This window comes from Zalophus californianus, chromosome 15 (genome assembly GCF_009762305.2).
Source record: "Zalophus californianus isolate mZalCal1 chromosome 15, mZalCal1.pri.v2, whole genome shotgun sequence".
Classification (NCBI taxonomy): Eukaryota; Metazoa; Chordata; class Mammalia; order Carnivora; family Otariidae; genus Zalophus; species Zalophus californianus.
This window is the reverse complement of record NC_045609.1, coordinates 29,734,758-29,755,178: the sequence shown is the minus strand read 5'-3', so window position 1 is coordinate 29,755,178 and position 20,421 is coordinate 29,734,758. Positions and strand designations below refer to the sequence as shown.

At 42.6% G+C, this 20,421-nt stretch overlaps 1 protein-coding gene across 3 annotated transcripts in view; it reads left to right on the top strand.

Moving 5' to 3' along the window:
- PBLD (phenazine biosynthesis like protein domain containing) overlaps positions 1-20,057 on the top strand; it is a 32,560-nt gene extending 12,503 nt beyond the window's left edge. For 2 of the 3 annotated variants that reach the window (XM_027596290.2, XM_027596288.2), the window contains exons 2-9: positions 8,357-8,456; positions 8,818-8,916; positions 11,772-11,881; positions 11,967-11,996; positions 14,347-14,435; positions 14,710-14,888; positions 17,976-18,038; positions 19,118-20,057. In XM_027596290.2, the coding sequence (XP_027452091.1) occupies positions 8,372-8,456; positions 8,818-8,916; positions 11,772-11,881; positions 11,967-11,996; positions 14,347-14,435; positions 14,710-14,888; positions 17,976-18,038; positions 19,118-19,230 (768 nt within the window). In that variant the 5' untranslated portion in view covers positions 8,357-8,371 and the 3' untranslated portion in view covers positions 19,231-20,057. The remainder of the gene's footprint in view (positions 1-8,356; positions 8,457-8,817; positions 8,917-11,771; positions 11,882-11,966; positions 11,997-14,346; positions 14,436-14,709; positions 14,889-17,975; positions 18,039-19,117) is intronic. The other variant, XM_027596289.2, reaches the window with a different exon arrangement.
- The last annotated feature ends 364 nt before the right edge of the window (positions 20,058-20,421 follow it).

Sequence of the window (20,421 nt, the reverse complement as noted above, 5' to 3'; positions counted from 1 at the left end):
ATTTTTTATTTATTTATTTGACAGAGAGAGACACAGCAAGAGAAGGACCACAAGCAGGGGGAGCGGGAGAGGGAGAAGCAGGCTCCCTGCTGAGCAGGGAGCCCGATGCGGGGCTCGATCCCAGGACCCTGGGATCATGACCTGAGCCGAAGGCAGACGCTTAATGACTGAGCCACCCAGGCGCCCCAGGATGCAAAAATTTAAGCAAAGAACTTAGCATAGTTCAAAGCGATCTGCTTCAGTAAGAATGGAAGAAGGAAAAAGAAAATAAGGAAGTCCATGATTCAGGGATACTTTCTAGAGAGTCTCCCAATTCACTTCCGGGCTTTGGATCTGTGGTACCGGGCTAATTTGGTGGCCTGTCAGGGACAACTGAATAGATGATCTAAAGAATAATTCGCTAGTTTTCAATTCTGTGGATGTGAGAATCCTGTTCTCCTGGAGGCTAATTTGGCACTTTCCCCAATTCATAATCAATAAAAATTCTAGTGGAAGTGTAAAATGTGGTTTATGCCCTTGGATTCTTTTATCCATGGCTGGGCACAGTGGACACCTGAAACACCTAGAAAGAACACAAGTAAACTCAGGAAAATATCAGAGACAAATAAGTGCTAAACCTTATAATGCTGCCCACAGTTCAGTATGTGTTTAGCCTATCATTACCGTATTCTACAAATATTTATCGACATCTACCACAAGCCAGCTTCTGGGGGGATAGGAAGTACATAGATTAGTAAGTTTGCCTGACCCTGAGGTGCTCAAAGTCTAGTGAGAGAAACAGACATGGAAACCTGATCATTATTCAATAGTTACCACAGAGGCTAAAAGATCTAATGGTACCAGCTACAACAGGGACTCAGAGAACACAACAGTGTTAGATTTTACAGAGGAGAAACTACTTCAGATTTTAAGTGAAGAGCTTCAGAGGAATATTCTTTTTTGTTTTGTTTTGTTTAAAATTATTTAAAAATTTGACGAGATGAGACTAATCACAAAAAAACAAAAACAAAACAAAACAAAAAAAACTTGGTGGGGGCGCCTGGGTGGCTCAGTCGTTAAGCATCTGTCTTCGGCTCAGGTCATGATCCCAGGGTCCTGGGATCAAGCCCCACATCCGGCTCCCTGCTCGGCGCGAAGTTTGCTTCTCCCTCTGCCTCTCCCCCTGCTTGTGTTCCCTCTCTCGCTGTGTCTCTCTCTGTCAAATAAATAAAGTCTTAAAAAAAAAAAGAAATTCGTTGACAGGCTAAAGACAAGGCAATTGCACTTTGAGCTGTTTGAATACTTGAAAAAAAGACCTCCTCCTCCTTTTTTTTTCAGAGCAGATTTTTTATTATGTTAATCACCATACATTACATCATTAGTTCTTGATGTAGTGTTCCATGATTCATTGTTTGTGCATAACACCCAGTGCTCCACGCAGAATGTGCCCTCTTTAATACCCATCACCAGGCTAACCCATCCCCCCACCCCCTCCCCTCTAGAACCCTCAGTTTGTTTTTCAGAGTCCATCGTCTCTCATGGTTCGTCTCCCCCTCCGACTTACTCCCCTTCATTCTTCCCCTCCTGCTATCTTCTTCTTTTTCTTTTTTTTTTTAACATATGTTGCATTATTTGTTTCAGAGGTACAGATCTGTGATTCAACCATCTTGCACAATTCACAGCGCTCACTATAGCTCATACCCTACCCAATGTCTATCACCCAGCCACCCCACTCCTCCTTCTTTTTTGATAAAAGACTTCTGGAAAGAAAGGAAAGTAAAAAATTCTGGGTAGTAACATTCCAAGAGCTTCTAGAATATATAAAGTTTGTTCTGTTCTCTTTTCTAGACAAGTCCATTTTTAAATTTTCACATGAGTAACATAACACTGTACGTTAGCTGAAAATAAAAAGAGATTAAGGACTAAATGGAACATGGAACAGATATTTGAAAAAAAATATTTAAAACCTTAAAAAATTGATGGTGTCCTCAAGTGCCTGAAAATCTATTTGACAGTAAAGATCATGTAGAGGCATGGAAAATGTATAGAAACAATATTTAAAAAAATATTTTTTAGGGGAGGGGCAGAGTGAGAGAGAGAGAATCTTAAGCAGGCTCCATGCCCAGCACAGAGTCCAATGCAGGGCTCGATCTCACAATCCTGAGATCGTGACCTGAGCCAAAATCAAGAGTTGGATGCTTAACTGACTGAGCCACCCAAGTGCCCCTAGAAATGATATTTTTAAAAAAATATTTAATTAATTTATTTGAGAGAGAGAGAGCAGGAGAGGGAGAGAGAATCTGATGCAGACTCTGCACTGAGCGCAGAGCCCGACATGGGGCTTCATCCCACGACTGTGAGATCATGACCTGAGTCGATACCAAGAGTTGGATGCTCAACCAACTGAGCCACTAGCTGCCCCTAGAAACAATATTTTTAAAAAGGAAATAGATATGTTACTTTGAAGGCTATATAAAAACTACAGGAACTCATGACCAACTACTTGAATAGGTCAGAGGGCTGGGGTAGTGCTAAAGGGTGATATCTTGTTTACTTTTCTGTCAACCAGCTTTAATCAGGGAAAATAACAGGGGTAGGGAGCCCATCTTTATTCTTCATATTCTAACGAACGCTCAAGTTGTTTTGTTTTGCTGTTCTTGTTCTTGCTGTTGTGTGTCTGTGTTTATGTATATGTAGGTGTGTGTTTAGGGTGGGGTTTCTCAACAGTGGCGGTGTTGAGATTCTGGACCGGGTAATTGTTGTGTGCGGCTGTCATGGGCAATGTTGGCGGAATCCTTGGTCTCTGCCCACTAGATGGCAGCAGTCTTCCCTTCTCCCCACTGTCACGACGACTGAAAATTGCCCCCAGTTGAAAACCACTGTGTCAGAGGACCTTTTCTAAAGATTTTATTTATTTATTTATTTATTTATTTATTTATTTATTTATTTATTTATTTATTTATTTATTTATTTATTTATTTAAAGAGCATGAGCACGGCAAGGGGCAGAGGGAGAGAGAGAATCTTCAGGCTGACTCAGTGTCAAGAGCGGAGCCTGATGCGGGGCTTGATCTCAAGACCCTGAGATGATGACCTGAGCCGAAACCAAGGGTTGGAGGCTTAACCAACTGAGCCTCTGGGGCACCCCTCAGAGGATCTTTTCTAAACACCAGTTTATTCTTGGGTTTTCCTGTTAAAATTATCCATAAAAACAACATTGCTGTGTGCCTAGTGTATACATTTGTTCCAATTCAGCTGGCATTTACTGGCTAGGTACCATGAGCTGGATGCTATGCCAGGATCAAATATAATAATCACATCTATGCATTTTTATTCTTTGAAACACTAACCCAATCATTTCCAGAGACAGCAAGGAGGGTTGGCTTTGCACTTTTAGAGGAATGCCTAGTTTTAGTTCCTAAACTATTTGCTGTTCCAGTTTTCCTGGTTAAATTTAGAGAGTAACAAAAGCCTTAAAAAAAAAAGCCTCTTTGCAGCTTGGTATGTTATGTATTTAAGGAAAACCGAGTACATAGCAATACTGTGTTCAGTTTGTGCTTTAACTCATTTGGGAAAGCTTATGATGCAGTGGCTATTTCCAAACTTGGTGCCCTTCCTTAGAGGATCCCTGGCTCTGTGTGCCTACACTGGGTCAGAGGCTCCTGGGGGCTCTAGGGGGCTCCAAAGTTATATCTCATTTTTATGCCCAGAAAAGGCATAATGAAGAGTGCAGAGAAGATTTTTCCAGGGCATTGAAGGTTTTCTCTTGCCCAGTATTTGAGGAAAAAGAGCAGTGCAAGGGAGGGGGAGATGCTGCTGTGGGAATTTATTTCACTGGCTTCTAGAACATAACTCTCAGCTATGGCTATGGGAGCAATGACTTCAGGCAGTTCAGCCAGATACTGTGCTAAAGTGCTTTTTATATGTTATCTCATTTAATCCTTACATAGACTCTAAGAGAAGGTCTTTTTTTTTTTTTTTTTTAAACTAATCTCCATGCTGGGCTTGAACTCACAACCCTGAGATTGAGAGTCAGACGCTCAACTGACTGAGCGATTCAGGCACCCCTAAGTTTAGATCTTATTATTATCATCCCCATTTTACACATGAGAAGACAGGCAGAGGAAGGTTAAGTGGTTGACCTCAGGATCCCACCACAGGTCTGTGTGACTGCAGATCCCATGCTTTTAACCCATTGTACTTACTACCAGACTAGATGTCCTCCCCTTTTATGTTCTCCCATGGCATCCCTTACTTTCCAGTTGGTAGTATGCATTGCTCTTGGTGTAATTCATTCAGTGCCTGTCTTCCTCACCAGACTGCATATTCTACGGAATCTTAACCTATCCTTATTCCATGACACACGGCTTAGCACATGAGAGGCGCTAAATAGCTATGTGTTGAGTGAAAGTAAATCTATTAATTAAATCATGACAAGATCTCTTTCTAAGAGTTCTAGCTGACTAACAACTACTGATCTTTTATCGTCATTGGTGAGTTGGGGTGGTGGGGTGTGCAAAGTGAGTACGAGTTTTGAGTTCTTTGATGGAGCTAGAGAGACCAGGCACCCATAAGAATCATCAGGAACCACTGAAGACGGCCTGCAATTTGAGTTCTGCGTTGTATGGACCTAACTTCAAAATAGGAAATCCAAGTGCTTCAGAAGGAATTTTCCATTTCTTCCTGGGTGATTTAGATCTTTCCATATCCAAGTACTTTTCCTTTGCTGGGATCTATTTATAGCAGAGGGATAAATGAACAAGAACTGATAGCAGGCTGGTCATGTGTAGGCTGTCATATTCCCAAGCTGCCACAAGGTGGGAGTATTTTAAAACTTTGCTCTGATTTTCTGATCATTAATGTTTGTGGGCCATATGGTGATGAAACCTCAGGGTCCCGATGCAGCACACTGGAACTCAGAGAAAAACAAACATGGCTCTGTCTTTGCTGTCGGAAATTTGACTCATGAGATTGCCAAAGGGAAATGGATATTAAAGCAAGAGAATTCACAGTTGTTGGTGTGTAACTGTTATACGCTGCATTTGAAAATAAACAACTTTAGTATAAAATGAAAAAAAATGACTGAAACAAAAATTCAGTTTTTTGCCCGAATGCAGTCTCTTTTGTTTCTCAAGCTCCCAAAGTTGAAGCAACTTTAGTCTTCCAATGATTTACCATTATCTTGGCGTTTGGTTCTAGTGTAGAAATTCGGCTGCCTGTGATGCATATTGAGGACGGCTGCTATCAAACTTTCTACGGCGTCTCTGGTCCCTCGGGCAAATAGCAAGTGCGTTTTAAGTGTCCTGGGACAGAGATTAGCTATAGAAATTCAAACTGCAATTGGTACAATACACCAAGGTAGAGAGGATGGGAGAGCCGATGGCCGGTGAAATGTGTATTCTAGCCGATGTGCAAAAAAGCCCAGTTGCAAAGAAATCCATTAACAGTGGATGGTGAACTTGGCTACAATGGGGGATGCTTTAATGCTTTTTGAGACTCTTGTCCTAAAGGTGGAGGGAAGCAACAGACAAGGCAAGGAAGGACGAGGTTAGGGAGTTTGGCCAGAGCAGAGGAAGGACTAGCAAGCACTGCAGGTGCCTGCAGCCATGGCGGCAAATCCAGAGAGACCAACACAGACTTTTATTTATTACCCCTTCAATCACCACCGAGGCCTGTGATGGCACACTCTGCAGGAGGGACTTAATTGGTTCCCAGCTTCTCTCAGGTGTTGTATGCCCAGGCACGTGGGCCAGTTTCCACACAGAACATTCAGTGAGCCGAGAGAAGTGCTTCTTAACATTGTTGCCCTGTTGGCTGGGATGCCCAGCAGATCCCAGCCCCTCTGCTCAGGGGGGATGACTCACTCCCCGGGCCCACAGGTGGGACAGACGTTCATGCCACTTCATTCCTACCATCCTGGTTCTCCGTACCTCAGCTCACAGAATCCTAGCGTGTCAAAGATCTAACAGAAGGAGAACAGAAGCGAGGTCATGTGACTTGCCTAAGAAGCAACCTCAACACAAAGCTCTCTGCCCACATTTTCCTGTCCAACTCAGCCAAATATGCTCTTTTTCTAAGTCCACCTCACAGTTTCATCTTTAAAGTCCTAGAGTATTTACTGTCAAATCTATGTGTCTCAACTACGTGCTCTCTGGTGTTGCTTGTGGGTACTTTCTGATTCCCTGCAAGATGCTAAGCCCCTTGAACACAGGGTTGTATCGTAACCACCAGGGCTTCTAAACTTTTAATGTGCACATGGATCAGCTAGAAATCTAGTAAAAAAAAGGAAATTCTAAATCAGAAGGTCTGGGGTGGGGACTGAGACCCTGCATTTCTAAGATGTTCCCTCCGTAGTGGTGTACTACCCAGCACAGCACTTGGTAGCCGACTGCTGCTTTCCTTTAGAAACGCTGCAGGAATCCATCTTACCTGATGGACATTGGTTTTCCTGTCTGCGGTGTGCTAAAGGGGTAATAAGAGTTTGTCTTTGTTATGGGGAGGCAGAGTAGTGTGGCTGCTTAACGCAGGGGTTTTGAGCCACTCGAAATAAAAGCTAACATTTACCAAGTACTTGCTTTGTGTTAGGCACTGTGATGAGCACTTTATATGCATTATTGGATTTAATCTTTTTGAAAGAAAAATGCTAAGTAGAACACAAAACCATTGTGTTATGTTTGGGCTTTCAGACAATAAATATCAATTGCTTAAGTCATTTCTCTCTCTCTAGGACTCCACAACATCTATAGATTTTGAAGACAGTGCCCTTTTAAGAAAAGCTTAGTAAGTCCGCTAGGATTTTTATATGAGCTGGTAGTTTAAAAGTCATGACTGATTTGTCACAATAACCAGCATTTTGTGCCTTATATGAGTATGTGGAAAGTGTTTCAAAAGAATTTGAATCAACTGAAAGATAATGGGTGTTTAACTTGCATAAGTCAGTTAAGTGCATTATGAATTTATTAGTATAAAGTCATAAATCTTATTTCTGGGTTTCGGGGGCTCAAGAATAGTAAATTTGGCCAAAGCAAAAATGCATTTGTCTTGAGACTTCTTTAGAATTCAAAATATAACTAGCGAGTATTTGTTGATTAAAAATTTGATTTTCATTCTCTGAAGGAAAACTCATATTTCTGACCCATTTTTTTTTCCTTGAGTTAAGAGGAACATGTGTGCATGTATATATATGTATTTGTGTGTCTCCACAGGAACTCTTTCACCTAAGTACTATTGTCCTCATTCTAAAGGTGTGGAAACTGGAGCTCCATGAGATTAAATGACTTGCCCACTCTTGCACTGCTACTAGGACCTGACCCAGGATACAAATTCACATTATTTTCTTAACCATTTATTTTGAGAAATTAAGAACTACAGAAAAATTTCGAGAATGGTACAATGAACATCCTATACCTTTCCTCTAGATTCACTGGTTGTTACCATTTACAAAGCCCACATTCTTAACCACTCTACCATTTATTTGGCATATTGTGACCTTAGGATATTACACAACCTCTCTGTGATTGATTTCTTTATATGCAAGTGGATAAAAATATCTATATTGAGAGTTTTAAAGATGAAGGTGAAGTGGGGTGCCTGGCTGGCTCAGTCGGTAGAGCATGTTACTCTAGATCTCAAGGTAGTGAGTTCAAGCCCCATGTTGGGCATAGAGCTTACACATACAAAACAAGTAAAAATGAAGATGTAGTGAATAATGTATTCTCCCAGCAAATGTTTATTGAGCTCCTACCATTCTGGGATGAATACAAGGTGTAAGTCAGAAAAAAGCAAGATAGTACATTGTATGCCCTCATAAACTCAGATGTTGGGGGACAGACAGTGAAGGGGCACAGTGGGTAAATTCAGGTGGTCTAAGCACTGGGAGGAGACAAAGCCTTTAGAAAGAGCAGTCTGGAAGGCTTCCTGGAGGAGGTGACCTCTAGCCTGAGGCTTGACTCATAAAAGGGAGTGAACCATATATAGATGGGAGCAGAATGGGCCAGCCTACCTAGAGTGGATGCTGAAGATCTTTCTATTCCACAGAAAAGGGAGATTGTGGAGTTTCCCTTTGTGGAGATTGTTTAGAAGAGAACATACGCTCTCAGGTAGACTAGATAATAATCTGATAAAAGATAGGGCTGGCCGGTAGGTTTTTCAGAGTCTGTTCTAGCTTTGTGCATCTACAGCTCTTCATGGAGAGCTAGGAGCATAGATTTCTGAGAAGCAATCTTTGTAAAAGTGTCTTGACTTCCTTGTCAATTATTTCCTTTGAGGAGTGTAACTTTTAATATTAATAAGCTGTGTTATTAACTAATGGCAGTTGCTGTCCAAGGAAGTCTGATTTGTGTTTCTGGAGTCTCAGTGAACTTTTGTTTCTAATTTAGAAATTGGATGAAGACATGCATCAAAAAATTGCAAGAGAAATGAACCTCTCTGAAACTGCTTTTATCCGAAAACTGCACCCCACTGACAACTTTACACAAAGTAAATATGCTTTTTTTTTTTTTTTAAGCCATTCTTGGACGGTACCAGAAACTAATTTTCCAGTGGGGGAATGATATTTCAGAGAGATTTGCATGTGGACAGGAGAGAAGGTGGGGGAGATTCTGATTTGGTTTTCAGTTTGTCTGGGGAGAGCAGGTGTTGGGTAATTTGAATGTTTCAGCTTCAGATCTGGCACCAGGGAGCCCTAGGATGCTGGCCTAGACTTCACTCCTCCTTCACAATGCATTTCAGCTGTTAATCATGCTAGGGAAGTATTGAGAAAAGAATAAGAAAATGAAAAGTTTGTGACCCACTTGCATGGGAATGATCTCGTCTCTCTTTGGCTTTTCCGCCTCTGAAGGTTCCTGCTTTGGATTAAGGTGGTTTACGCCAGCGAGTGAGGTTCCCCTCTGCGGCCACGCTACCCTGGCTTCCGCGGCTGTGCTGTTTGACAAAATAAGTAATGTGATTTTCTTTTATGAACCTGTCACTGAGCAAATAGCAAGTATTTTTTAAAATTCTCACTCTTTGTGATGAATCAAAGTCCCTGCTATCAAGACTTTACAGAGTCTACTCATGTCATTCATGACGCTGAAACAAATACAGCCCCCCGAAACTTTGGCCTTTCTGATTATGTGCCAGGCCTGTTGGGAAGCTCTGGTCGTTGCTCCCTAGAATGCCATTTTATTCTGAACAGGAGCTCTCTGGTCTCTGACCAACACAGGAGGGGAGCTTGCAAGACACAATAGGGGTCTCACATGATGTGGTATCGGGGAACCATAAGTCACATTTTGCTCCAAATATGTCCCTACCCACACTGAGATTCATTTCACAAGAGCTGCTGCTGCTGCTGCTTCTTTTTTTTTTTTTTTTAAGTAAACTCTACGCTCAACATGGGGCTTGAACTCACGACCCCAGGATCAAGAGTCACATGCTCTATGGACTAAGCCAGCCAAATGCCCCTCACAAGAGCTTCTTTACTTTGAAGTTTAAAGATTCATGAGCCACGGCTATATACATTTCCCTTGTGAAGAGAGGATGCTTCACCTCAGTCCTACCAGTTTTCATCTTCGCTACATCTAGTATAATAAAGATTAGGGCTCTGTGGCAATGAGGCAGAGGAGAGATGCCTAGAAATGCCCTAAAAGTGGAGATGGAAGCAGCCATGAATAGGTGTAGACAACAAACAGAAAGGTAAGCAAGGAAATATACAGGATGATACGACAGAGTGTAAGAGTGTAAGTGGGGAGAGCGGCATCGGAAAAGGAGGTTCTCTGGGGAGTTACTTAGATGGGGAGGGTAAGGGGAGGTGTTACAGGGCAAGTTCCCCTGGGAAGCACATTGCATGCTGGGAGAATTGTGGGCAGTATTCTTGGAGTCAATATTGGCAGGGAATAAAGAAAGCAGAATAGAACAGAGGGACACGTTGAACTGCAAAGTGGTAGCAACAAAGAAAGGCATAGGCCAAATCCACAGGGAGATCTGAAACTGCAACAATCCTTCAAGTAGTATAGTTCCAAATAGAAACAAAGGTGCAGGCCTTTATACCCTCCATTGATCAGCCTCCAACGCCCAGAAAAGCAGCCTGACTTTGGGTAGAGTAGCTCTACTCACCCAAGGGCGGTTCACAGAGTGGGACTCCGCTGAGAGCAGTCAGTCACCAACACCCCTGGCAGCTGGGGCAGGGCCTTCAGGCTGCACCTGAGAGCAGGTGCCTCCTTAAATGCATGCCTCTGTATTTCCTTGCCTCGCTAGTCCTGGCCTTCAGAGGGGAAGGTTGAGATGCTGGACTGCAGCATCCACTAGAGAAGGGGACCTTCAGGCTGAAGAATATCAAGCCATTTGTGCAAAGAATTCGAGTGGGAGGAGTATTTGGGCAGAGGCAGCAGCAAATGCAAAGCTCCTGAGGAGTAGTCTGTATATCTGGAGTGGCTGCAGTTTCCAGGGGCCGGGGGCGGGGGTGACTGGCAGGAGATAACATTGAGGTCCCTCTATAATGTAATCCATGATATGTCTTAATAAGATAATTTTGGTTTCTGTGGATAGGGGACAAGAATGAGGGCAGGCAAATACCCTGAAATATTGCTTAGGAACTCAGTCTTGAAAAAAGATTTTACTGAAGTTGGATTGAGTGCCTTTTGAAAACCCCACATTGTTTGGTGTGGGGCAGAGATTTGGAATAATAGCCTTCAGATTGATCCCGCACAGGGTGGTCTTAAAATTTGATAAGATAAAATATGAAAAAATGCTTTGCAAATAATGATGTCTCCCACCATTTATAATGAGAAAAATTAAACTTTGGGCTCTGGAGTATACATTTTATATTCAGTGAAAGTTAATCAACAATGCCAAATTTCCTTACCTTTTAGATATGGTTAAGTTTTACAGAAATATTAAGGGGGGGGAAAGAATTAGGGCACAGATCTTTGTTTTCACTGAAAATGTTACCCACATTGAGGTCAGATGAGTGGTCCAAGTTGTATCAGTAACATGAAGGGCTAGTATACAAGAATTTGTGGTCCAATTTTTAAATAAAAAATTTATGTGTAGCTTGGTTTATTTAGGGTAAGCTTGATTTATTTCTAGTAGACTGTTGTTCATAATTTGTATATTCTATTTGTCATCCCTTGGCATATTTTAGACTGGTATTATTTCCAACAATCTAGTATTGTAGGTGGATCTTTATTTATTTTTTTAAAGATTTTATTTATTTATTTAACTGACAGAGAGAGAGAGACAGTGAGAGAGGGAACACAAGCAGGGGGAGTGGGAGAGGGAGAAGCAGGCTTCCCGCCAAGCAGGGAGCCCGATGCGGGGCTCGATCCCAGGACCCTGGGATCATGACCTGAGCCGAAGGCAGTTGCTTAACCAACTGAGCCACCCAGGCACCCCTGTAGGTGGATATTTAAAATCTGCATTAGAAAACACTATTTCATCCCTCTGAGGTAGGTTTAATTATTACCCCATTTTACTGATGAGGAAATTGAGACTTAAGGAGGCTAAATAATTTGCTCAAAGGCACAGTTAGTCAGCATAAAGGAGCTGGCCTTTGAAGCCTTGCAGTATGATGTCAAGTCCAACCAGTTATGTTCTTGGTTCTCAAGTGAGAAGCTGGTGGGGGCTATCTCTACTCTGGACCCCAGTCACCCAAACCTGAACCCCTCCTTTCAGGAAAAGGTGCACTGCCAGGGAATCTAAGACAATGAAGTAGTGATCAAAACAGATGTGTGAATATATAACAAAGTTTATTTTCCTATTTCTTGATTTCCTTTCAAAGAGTTTTTTGATTGACAAAGACTTTTTTTTTTTTGCCAGAAAATGTGAATAACACTCTAACCTTTGTCACTCTGAGTGGGGAACTGAAGGCCAGAAGAGCAGAGAACAGTATTATCCTGGATCTACCTCTTTATCCTGCCCACCCGCAGGTCAGCTCTTTCTAACTATTGCCATGAACCGTATTAATTGACAGCTTGCGTGCCTTACTGTGGTCTTGTCTTTTTCCCCATCTAGGACTTCCATGAAGTGGAGGACTTGATAAAGGTTGGTGAAAAGAATTAAACCTAAGCTCGTGTGATTTGGTCATTTGTTGTTTGAACAGAAAGGTTCAGTACCATTTGGGGCGCCTGGGTGGCTCAGTCAGTTAAGCATCTGCCTTCAGCTCAGATCGTAATCCTGAGGTCCTGGGATCGAGCCCCGCATCTCTCTCTGCGTCTTTCTCTCTCTCTGTCTTTATGAATAAATAAATAAAATCTTAAAAAAAAAAAAAGGATTCAGTACCATACAACCCCCAAAGATAGGCCTTCTATCATTATAAGCGTTCCAGCCTAAGCTTGGATGAAAAGTGCATGGTGCATTTGAGGTGTGAATTTTAATGTTGAATCTATCTGGTGAGAAGCTTGAGCAGTTGTCCCTGGCTCTTCATTGCCAGATTAGCCTCCTTGAAGGAAGGGGGAAGAGAGACTGCTGTGTGGTGGGCCGAGCATGAAAGCAATTGAAAGTGTTGGGCAGGGCGACCTGGATTTCTGTGGTGGAGAATGAGGCTGAGGTGAGGGGCCTGTGCTTTGATGGAGGAGGACAGGAAAGCTCTGGCAACTTGAGAGAGAAGGCGAGATTCATAGCCTGGCTTCCTCAAGAGGTCTAGGAAGGGGTGGGCCTTCATAAGAATAACAACGATCATGCTAATGAACATTTTTGAGAGTTGCCCCTGGGCAGTACCAGGTGCTAAGCTTTTCACATGCATTATCTCACTTAATACTGTCACTGGGTGAGGTAGGCACTACAATCGTCCTATGGGGATTCCAGACCCCCCCCCACCCCCAGCAGCTCTGCATGACCCAGTTCTTAGTCTGTAGAGTAGGAAAGGCCCCATCAGGATCAGGGCAAGGGCTGCAGTGAGAAAACCAGTTCTCACTAAATGGTCTATCCTGGGTACCACTGGGGTGTTTCTCAGTGAATGTTCAACTACAGCATTTATAATCTCTTTAGTGTCTTGCATTATCTATGTTTTTCAAAGAGTAGAAGCAAGCATTACAGATTCTGATTTTACACTCAGCCCCACCTATGGCTTGGGTTTTGGAAGACAAGCCAACATTCATAAATGAACTGCTTTACGCAAGTTGACAAGAAAATGGACAATAATCACAGTACAGACCTTGTTCATGGTAGAAAGAACTTAACGCAGTGTCTCTAAGCTTCAGGGTCAGCGTTTGTAAAGTGGGGATGATAAAGGGTTATGTATCCTGAGTATTGTTGTTTTGTGTTCCTAGAAACTGGTCATAAGATTCTCAGCTGAGAATTAGACTTTCAAATTGACATCAGAATTCATGCAGAGGAGGGCTGAATGACCCCTCGGAGAAGCTGAAAGGCCGGAGAACAGATGGGCTCTGGCTGCAAGAGTTTCCATTTCCAGAGGGAGGGACATTGTTCAGCTGTGGTCGCCGGGGCAGACAGCCGAGGCACCACCCAAAGCGGAGGGAGTCTTGGCTTTGGGACCGGAAGCATCTCAGTACCTAAAGAAGATTAGAGAACCTGAAGCAACCTCATGATAGCCAGACAACTACCATGTAATTCTCATTTGCTCTGCCTACAGCCAGTGGGGGTGCCAAAGGGTGACTTGGAGGGGCTTCCCCCACTCAGCATCCCCCTCAGCACTCCAAGTCAACAAGCAAACAGACAAACAAGTTCTAGGATATGAGCAAGATTACGGGCAGTCTCAGGTAAAGGGTGAATCCAGGTATCTTTAGAAAATTTTCCTATGTTACTGATCTGCAACATACAATCGAAGTGAAAACAGTGCTTGCCACGTAAAGCAGCATTAAGATGTGTTCTAGTCCCCAGTTCCATTCAAACTGCTGGCCCTGAGTCCTTGCCATGTAGAATCTTCTAGTTACTGCTGACTCCACATATATTATTTCATTTAATCCTCACAACAATGCTAAGAGGTGGGCCCGAGGCCCCCATTTCTACAGACAGTAGACAGTAGTGATTCAGAGCTTTGACTCCAGGGCCCCTCAGACCTGGGTCAAGGGGTGGGGGTGTGTGTGTGTGTGTGTGTGTGTGTGTGTGTGTGTGTGTCTGTCCCTGGGCCTAAGTCTTGCTCCTTATTTGTGAGGAAAATGCCCATTTGAAGGACATAGTAATACTTGTGAACAATGCCTGTCTTTGGCTCTTAGAGGGTGAGCTCAACCCCCTTAAGGGTCTCTGGTCTCCAGAAAACTGGCCTTCCTTGGGCAACATCTTGAGTCCTGAAACTGAACTAAAACTCTTGGGATTGGGGACATTGGGTATGCCTGGCACACAGGAGATGCTCATGAGAGGCTGTTCCCCAAAGAGAAGATCAATGATTTGACCCAAGGTGCACTTCTGAGGAGTTTTTGGTCTGTCTCCACAGACTGCCATAGGTGATACCCTAGTCCAAGACATCTGCTATTCTCCAGGTACCCGAAAACTCCTTGTCCGGCTCAGTGATACTTACAAGAGGTAAACAAGATTTTTGGCTTCGGCAGCACTTTGGGGAGGGCTGAGAACCCAGATTTATAGCCCTGGCTTTGTCTGGCCGTGCTTAGGTCCAGTCAAACCATGATTTATGCAGTCAGAGAGTTTTGTTCCCAGGGAGGAAGATATTCTACTTGCTCTCTCCTCCCCTCCTGCTGAGCGGTTTGGGCAAAAGCTGCACCACCCCTGCTTGCTTTACAGAGTCTGTGTAGTGGTCTGTGAGATGGGTTTGTTCTAATCCATCCCATTCATGAACCAGGTCATTCCTGGAGAACCTGAAGGTGAACACAGAGGATCTGCCGCAAGTGGAAAACACAGGGAAGGTGAAAGGACTCATTCTCACCCTTAAAGGAGAGCCTGGAGGGCAGACCCAAGCATTTGATTTTTACTCCAGATATTTTGCACCCTGGGTTGGTGTGGCTGAAGACCCTGTAACAGGTACTTTTTGACTTGGGTCCTGGGGAGGGTTCAACAGTGGAGGAAAGTAACAAATAGCTCTTTAAGTGCCCTTCACAGGACCTTTCAGGTTGTTTCGGTTTTTATTTTTTTATTTTATTATTTTACTTTTTTTAAAGATTTTATTTATTTATTTGAGAGAGAGAATGAGAGATAGAGAGCATGAGAGGGAAGAGGGCCAGAGGGAGAAGCAGACTCCCCGCTGAGCAGGGAGCCCGATGCGGGACTCGATCCCGGGACTCCAGGACCATGACCCGAGCCGAAGGCAGTCGCCCAACCAACTGAGCCACCTAGGCGCCCAAGTTTCGGTTTTCAGCTGTTTTGTTTCCCTATCTTCCCCTCCCCATTCTTTCACTGAAGTCTTGTGTGAAAACTACAGAATTAAGGAGACAGTATATATAGCAGGGTTAAACCCTCACGTCCGACAGCGTGGGTTTGCATCCTAGCTGCCTAGCTGTTGACCTTGGGCAAATGACTTAACTTTTTTTTAAACTTTCCATTCCCCTTGTGATGAGCACTGGGTGTTACATGTAAGTGATGAATCACTGAATTCTACTCCTGAAACCAATATTACACTACCTGTTAACTAACTAGAATTTAAGTAAAAACTAAAAAAATAAAGTTTATATTCCCTCCTCTATAAAGTATGAGTAATATTTCATAGGGTTATGTAAAAACAATACATGGTAAATGCTTAGCACAGTGCCTGGCACATGATAAGTACCAAATAACTATTAGCTATTTTAATAATAATGACAGAACTCGTTCCCTGAACCAATGCTTCCAGATCCGCCCTTTGCAAAATTCAGGGGCCAATTTCCACTATAGTCACAAAGCCTTTTGTTTTTTTCAATGACCAGCCTGTGTGATCATTGACACCTAAATAAGATTTATTTTTTGAAGGATAAATTCCTGGGTTGTAGGTGGGAAATACAGACAGGAATAGCTTTCCCAGACCTGCCCCCAAGGTGGGTGGGATGGGTTTGGGAACGTGGGTATTCAAGATCTACCAACCAGGGGCGCCTGGGTGGCTCAGTCATTAAGCGTCTGCCTTCAGCTCAGGTTATGATCCCAGGGTCCTGGGATCGAGCCCCGCATCGAGCCCCACATCGAGCCCTGCATCTGGCTCCCTACTCGGCAGGAAGCTTGCTTCTCCCTCTCCCACTCCCCCTGCTTGTGTTCCCTCTCTCACTGTGTCTCTCTTGTCAAATAAATAAATAAAATCTTAAAAAAAAAAAAAAAAGATCTACCAACCAGAAGCAGAGGGATGAAATCAAAGATGGGCAAGAATGTGACGCTTCCTCCTTTCATCCTCTTAGAGAAGAGTGGGCTGAGCAGAAAAAGGGGGGAATGCTTGACAGAAGAGGCCGGTGGATGGGATGGTGGTCAGGGCAGGAGGAGGCTGGGAAGAACCTCTGAGGCTCCTGCTCTGAACAGAAGACAGAGACTGGGATTGTTTCAGGACTTTGACCTAGTTACTCTCTGAGAAACAAAACACATGAAATTCAAAGCTCAGCAAAGCATTTTCTTAAAGACTCAGGAAAATGCCCCATGACATCCAAACAGTACAGCTTGACCCTCCCCCATAGAAAAGAAGTTTCTAGTGGATTTACACATGCTTCACAAATATTTTAACTGGTACAGAGAGCAAGTGTTTCCCCTGTAATAATGCTTTTCTAAAGTGGGAAGGTCTTTGGACAGGGATGATCAACCATCTCAGCTTGCTTGAGACTGAAGGATTCCTCAGCATACAGGACCTTTGATGCTAAAACCAGGACAGTCTTGGGCGAACTGGGATGACTGGTCATCCTAGGTGGACCTCCCATGATATTTAGTAAGTTTTCCTGAAGAAAACCCATCCTTTTCTCCCCCAAAGACTCTTCTGTTAGTTATTACTTTACATTTTGTTTCTTCATTTTAATTATCTATTCACTGATCTAAAACTAGGGCACAAAGAAGTGAAAAAAAATGCCTCACTAAAAGAAAGTTCTTTTGGCACTAAAAGCCTAAAAATGTTGTCTTGGTGGAAAATTGAACCTTTTGTCAGAGTTCCCAGCTTTCCTTGCATGTTCATCCTTGGAGGAAGGAGATATTTTCCGTTGAAAGATTAGAGAAAGATTTAGGTGAAACCCTTGATCTTCTTACCGTGGCCTGACAATGAACTGATAGACAGGACAAGAATTAAAACCTGCAGCTTAACTAATTCAAAAAGATATATGCACCTCTATGTTTATTGCATTATTTACATAGCCAAGATATGGAAGCAACCCAAATGTCCACTGATAGATGAATGGATAAAGAAGATGTGTGTATATACACATACCCACATACACACTAGATATTATGCAGCCATAAAAAAGAATGAGATTTTTGCGATTTGCAACAACATGGATGGACCTAGAGGTATTATGCTAAGTGAAACATGTCAGACTGAGAAAGACAAATATCATATGATTTCACTCATGTGTGGAATCTAAAAAGCAAAATGAATAAACAAAAAGCAGAATCAAACCTATAAATACAGAGACCAAACTGATGGTTCCCAGAGGGAAGGGGGTTGGAGGGATGGGTGAAAAGGGTGAAGGGGAGTGGGAGGTACAGGCTTCCAGTTATGGAATGAATAAGCCACAAGAATAAGAGGCACAGCACAGGGAATACAGTCGATGATACTGTAATAGCACTGTATGGTGACGGATGGTAGCTCTACTTGCGGTGAGCACAGGATAACATACAGAGAAGTTTAATCACTCTGTTGTACACCTGAAACTAAGGTAACATTGTGTGTCAACTAGACTCAAATTAAAACATTAGAAAAAAAGACCTGCAGTTTAATTCGGGCTGCAGAAAGTGTAAAACATAGCAGATACATTATTAAGGAGGAACGTATCCATAAATTCTGTGTCTTCCTTTCTGTGTCCATTCATAATTCCACACTCTGCTGTGGCCCTGGCCAACATCATGATCAAGTCACTTAAGGTTTAGTCAAACCAGATAGTTGGTTGTAATTGCTTATAAATTTACCACAATGTCACCCCTGTTTTTGTATCATAACTTTTCACTTCTTTTAAGGATCTGCACATGCTGTTCTCAGCAGCTACTGGTCCCAGCAATTGGGGAAGAAAGACATGCATGGTAGGATAGTTTTTTTTTTTTCATTTTTTAAAAAAATTTTCTAACTTTAAGCTAGCATTCCTTCTCACATGTACTATTGATTTGAAGATGTAATAAAATGTCATGTATCACCCATATGAAAATGAAAGGCTTTACATTGCTTCACCCTGAATCCTCTACTCAGAATATCTTCCACCCCTGTCCCCCCCAACACACAGACACACTTCTAATACAGTAAGTGCCCAAGAAATGTTTGTTGAATAAAATTAACTGGCCGTATAACTTTGGCCCATTGAGGTTATTTAGAATGTCACAAGTTGAGATGGGATGATCGCCAAAGTTCCTTATTGCCATTGCTAGTCACGGGATTGAATCAAACAAATTGCTTTTGAACCAAGTCCCCTAATGACTTTTGGGAGGGTGGAGAGGAAATAGATTGCAGCCAGTGGAGGCTACACAGTTCCAATAGTCAAAGTAGGAATTTGACCCTCCAGGATGGGAGGTCTTATCTAGTGGGAGGGTCAGGCTTCTGTGACTCTGATTTGGGGATAGCAGGTTCGCTGGTCTTTCTTTGGTGAGGCTAGTTTTTCCCTTATGCCCCGAACTCCACGAAGGTGGAGACTGTTCGGTTGCTTGATAAGCACAATGGGTAAACAAGCTCCCTTTGTCCTCTTCAGACCTGGAAAGATGGGGCTCTCTCAGGAGGGCCAAGATCACCCCTCTTTCTCTTTTTAAACTTCTAGTCCATGCCTCTATCTTATCACAGGTCCTCACTTACTCCCAGACAGAAGCGGGGAGGAAGCTATGGGCGGGGTGTGTCTGGGACATTATGGGAAGTGACAGAGGAAATGACTGAGGAAGAGGAGATGTGGAGCAGTGTGTTTTGTGGCTCAAATTGCGTTTGTGGTCCCTCGGTCCTCAGGAGAACAGGGCAGGCTGAGCAGTGCTACGGACAGAGGAAGGAATTTATTCTTTCCACTGAGCTGGGAGGGTTCTGGAGCTTATAAGAAGAGAGAGAGAGGTCTTTCACTATGTTCTGTGAATTAGAAAGGGTGAAGATGAACAGTATTAACTCGTGACTTGTTTTATGTTTTCTTTAGCCTTTCAGTGTTCCCACCGAGGAGGAGAGCTGGAGATTTCACTGCGTCCTGATGGACGGGTTGACATTAGGGGCAGCACTGCTGTTGTTCTAGAGGGCACACTGACAGCCTAGAGGTGGTTGTGGTTCGATGCTGCGATTTTGAATGACTAAGTATTTTCTGCACAAAAAGAAATGTAAGCAGCTGCCTTTACCAAACCTGCAGAGCAGTTCACTTCATCCTCACGTTAGAAATAGAAAAATGAAGACATATTAATGGAAATTTCATCGTGCTTCCTGACTAATTAATTAATGGAGTTTTGGCTCTGCCCGTGAGTGTATTTGACATAGAAGTAACCAGTAACAAAGAATGATGTTGTCACCTTCGATTATGACTACCAATCACAGAATGAGGAGTACATTTATGAGGAGTAAGATCAAACCATTTAAACTTAGGTATGAGTATCTGATAGACTATTTTGTAGCCATTAAAAAGACGCAATAACTATGTGGAAATATTGGAAAGTATCTCATGACACAATACTAAGAAAGGGAATTACAGTGGACTACAAAATGTTGGCAATGTTATGTTTATATCTATGGACAATATGAATGTATATGGACTAAGATGGGTCATGAAGATAGAAAGGTGACAACTGTTCATATGTGTGCGTGTGTGGGGGTAAGATTGGGAGTCATTAAATGTACCTAAAAAATTATTTCCCTTATTGGAACACACTCATGTTCAATAACTAAAAAATCAGGACATATAACAGAATAACCCAAAAACCCAGATATTTCAAAAAATGTATATGTATTACTGTGGTGATAAAATTAAACACTAAAAGCAATATAATATCTTTATCTTGATGTATAGTTTTAGAGTGTAACTTAAAAAGCATTCTTCTCTTACCTTAATAAAATTGGTTCTAACATATTTTCAATTCAGTTAAATCTGTAATGTTGAATACCTATAATTGACTTTGGGATGGGGACTTTTTCAAGTCATTAACAGTGTTTGTTTAAGGTGATCTCAATGATGGCAATTCTCAGCCATCTCAAAAACTGCAAGCTAATCAGTTAGAAATTCCCGTAGTGTCCCAATTTTTGTCACCTTACTGCTACCACGCTTTCTATTTTTATTTTTGCTAAGGCATGTGACAGTGAATTTATTCTAGCAGTAATCTTGTGTTTCCCCTAATTTGCAATGAAGTAAACAATTCACTGGCTTCAGGGCTTTAGCTTAATGAGTAACCAATGACCTGCCACATAGCTCACCCCTTCTCCCAACTTATCAGTGGGTTACACCACGGGTAAGAATCACTG